The following is a 3340-nucleotide window of genomic DNA, read 5'->3' as shown; positions in this document are numbered from 1 at the left end:
AAAAAAAAAATCTGCATTTCTCCCAAGCTCACAGGTCATACCAATGCTCCTGATGTGAAACACACCTTGATTAACAAGAGACTAGAAGGCACTCCATAAAAATACCTGTGTAACATTTTACAGTTCATTAAGCCTTTTAATATCTATCATACCTCAGGGGCACCCGGCTGGCTCGGTCCATGCAGCATGTGACTCTTGGTCTCAGGGTCGTGAGTTCAAGCCCCACGTTGAGTATCAAGATTACTTACAAATTATCCATCATACCTCATTTTGTCACCCCTGCAACCCTGCGACATCAAAATTATTGTCCCCATGTTACCACATGAGGAAGCCAGAGCTAAGTCAGAGAGGTGAAGTCATTTGTCCAAGTAAAATGATATCAGAATCTCTTGGTGTACAACCCAAACATCCGTATTTTTGGAACCCCCAAGTAATTCCACAGCACAGCTAAGGTTAAGAAACATTTCACTAGAGTAGTGCTTCTCAAATGGGGTCCCTGAGTCAGCATCAGCATCACCTGGGAACTTGTTAGAAATGCAGATTCTCAGGCCCACCCCAGCCATAAAGAATCCAAAACTCCGAGTGAGGCCCAAGATTCTGGACACAAACACGCACATCCCCCTTCAGGGGATTCTGGTGCATTCTCCAGTTTGAGCATGGGCTTCAAAAGGACCATCCTGACACCATGCAAGTACTCAAGAGCTAGGGAAACAAGAGCACAACCTTCAATCCAGGCATAAAATCAGGCCAGGTACCAAGCAACTGAAGTCAGCTTCCTAACGGGGGTACCAAAGAATAAGAATAAGAACTGTTCTCAGACTGGTAATTGGGATACCGAGCCCCCATGCCATGGCCCTTCTGCTCCTTGTAGAAGAGACATCTGTCAGAGGCCCTCTCAGGCTGTCAAAACATGCTGGAATATAATATTTGCCTCCAACCCTGTACCTTGCTCTCCGCTCCCTCACTTAAAACACTAACCTCGCCCATTTGTGCTCTCACCTGAACTGAGTAAATACGCTTCAAACCACTCTTCTCCCCACCCCTCTCTTCTTGGTATCCGAGAATAGCAGGCAAAAGGTTAGTTCTAATGTACCCGAACAAATGGATATACAACCTAAAATAGGAGTGACCAACACAGCTGCCTTCTTGAGCACATCTCCCTTACCTCAGCAACACTGCCACCCTTCAGCCTAACGCTATTCCACAATGGAAAATGGAAAATTCCACAACCAAACATGAGAACAGATACTTTCCAGAATGCAGCCCACCTCCTCTTCTCATGTCTCAACCCCTGGGTCTACAGGATCAAGAAGGGCAGGATTGGCGGCCACTACTTATGATCAGAGACATGTTTTCAATGAGTATACCCAACAGACAGCAGCTTTTTTTAAAAAAAAATATTTATTTATTTATTTGTCAGAGAGAGCACCCAAGCAGGGGTAGCGTCAGGCAGAGGGAGAAGCAGGCTCCCTGCTGAGCAGAGAGCCCGATGTGGGACTTGATCCTGGGACCCTGGGATCATGACCTGAGCCGAAGGCAGATGCTTAACTGAATGAGCCACCCAGGTGTCCCCAGACAGCAGCTTTAGACAGGGAGTGGGCTCTCTTCTAAACTGAATAACAACCATTAACAATTCTCTCCTTTCATTTTCCTGCCCCTCTGAATCAGCTGAGTTATGAGGGATGAGAACGAGGGGAACAGCACACCCTATTTGAGAGAATTAGAATCCGAGGTGTTCGGAAACAAAAGATAAAAAAAAAAAAAAAAACCAGCTTAAATGTGTGGTGACTCCCCTTAAAGTATGCTGGGCCCTGAAATTGCCTGCCTGCCCTCACTTCCCACTTCAACTGATTATGATCATCCTGCTGGATTGAAGGCAGTAAGAGTAGTGACTGAGAATTCGTTATTAAGTAAATGCTTCATTAAGCCAAGATTAGCTGTTAAGCTAGTCCTTGAGGCTTAGGAAAAGAAGTGGAAGTTTAATATCAAGCTATGGAGGAAGAAGAAGTGTGATTAGAGTCAAATCTCTCTGCTGCCAGACAGGAGACCCGATGAATGCCCCAGTCCCTCCAGAGAAAGTCCTTGAAGCATCAGTGAAGGAAGAAAGCCTGGGGAGACAGGGTGCACCAGGTACTCGGGAGTTGTCTAGCAACTGGAGTGTTGGAGGGGGAGGGCCTAGCTCGGGGCCCAGGGGGAGGTCCGCACTGGGATTGCTGCCTTCAGAGAGCGGGAGAGGCAAGAGGCTGAGGACTGAGCGAGAGCGGGAGATTCGTGGCGAGCAGCAAGATCTCCAGATGGCAAGCTGCCGGCCTGTACTGCCAGCGGTGGCCAGAGCTGTGTTGCGGTTCTGAACTCCGCTCTTTCTCCCTCAGCCCGTGACCATTTGAGCTGGAGAGCCGGCATGCCCCGGTAAGTGGAAATCCTGCCACTTCAAGACATGGAGTCATCTTTCCCATTTGGAGCCATCCTTGCTGTCCTGGCCTCCCTCATTATTGCTGCTAATGTGCTGGTGGCCGTGGCTGTGCTGTTGTTGATCCACAAGAATGATGGTGTCGGTCTCTGCTTCACCTTGAACCTGGCTGTGGCTGACACCTTGCTTGGTGTGGCCATCTCCGGCCTAGTCACAGACCAGCTCTCCAGCCCGGCTCGGCCCACACAGAAGACCCTGTGCAGCCTTCGGATGGCATTTGTTACTTCTTCCGCCACTGCCTCTGTCCTCACGGTCATGCTGATTGCCTTTGACAGGTACCTTGCCATCAAGCAACCCCTCCGCTACTTCCAGATCATGAATGGGTTCGTGGCCGGGGCCTGCATTGCCGGGCTGTGGCTGATGTCTTACCTCATTGGCTTCCTCCCACTCGGAGTCCCCATATTCCGGCAGACCACCTACCACGGTACCTGCAGCTTCTTCGCTGTGTTTCACCCACGCTTTGTGCTGACCCTCTCCTGCACTGGCTTCTTCCCAGCCCTGCTCCTCTTTGTCTTCTTCTACTGCGACATGCTCAAGATTGCCTCCATGCACAGCCAGCAGATCCGAAAGATGGAACAAGCAGGAGCCATGACCGGGGCATACCGGTCTCCACGGACTCCCAGCGACTTCAAGGCTGTCCGCACCGTGGCTGTTCTCATTGGGAGCTTCACTCTGTCCTGGTCCCCCTTCCTTATCACTGGCGTTGTGCAGGTGGCCTGCCAGAAGTGCTACCTCTACCTGGTGCTGGAACGGTACCTGTGGCTGCTCGGCGTGGGCAACTCCCTGCTCAACCCACTCATCTATGCCTACTGGCAGAAGGAGGTGCGGCAGCAGCTCTACCAGATGGCCCTGGGAGTGAAGAAGGGGCTC

At 50.6% G+C, this 3340-nt stretch overlaps 1 protein-coding gene across 1 annotated transcript; it reads left to right on the top strand.

The window, feature by feature from the left end:
* Positions 1–2190: 2190 nt before the first annotated feature.
* GPR119 (G protein-coupled receptor 119) lies at positions 2191–3337 on the top strand (the record flags this gene model as incomplete). Its single annotated transcript, XM_006744170.2, has 1 exon — positions 2191–3337. A coding segment is annotated over exon 1 (900 nt), but the record flags the coding sequence as incomplete, so codon positions are not given.
* Between the last annotated feature and the right edge of the window lie 3 nt (positions 3338–3340).

Source organism: Leptonychotes weddellii, unplaced genomic scaffold (assembly GCF_054177405.1).
Source record: "Leptonychotes weddellii isolate Sample4059 unplaced genomic scaffold, ASM5417740v2 HiC_scaffold_20179, whole genome shotgun sequence".
NCBI lineage: Eukaryota > Metazoa > Chordata > Mammalia > Carnivora > Phocidae > Leptonychotes > Leptonychotes weddellii.
The sequence above is the reverse complement of the archived record's forward strand: the minus strand, read 5'-3'. Positions and strand labels throughout refer to the sequence as shown.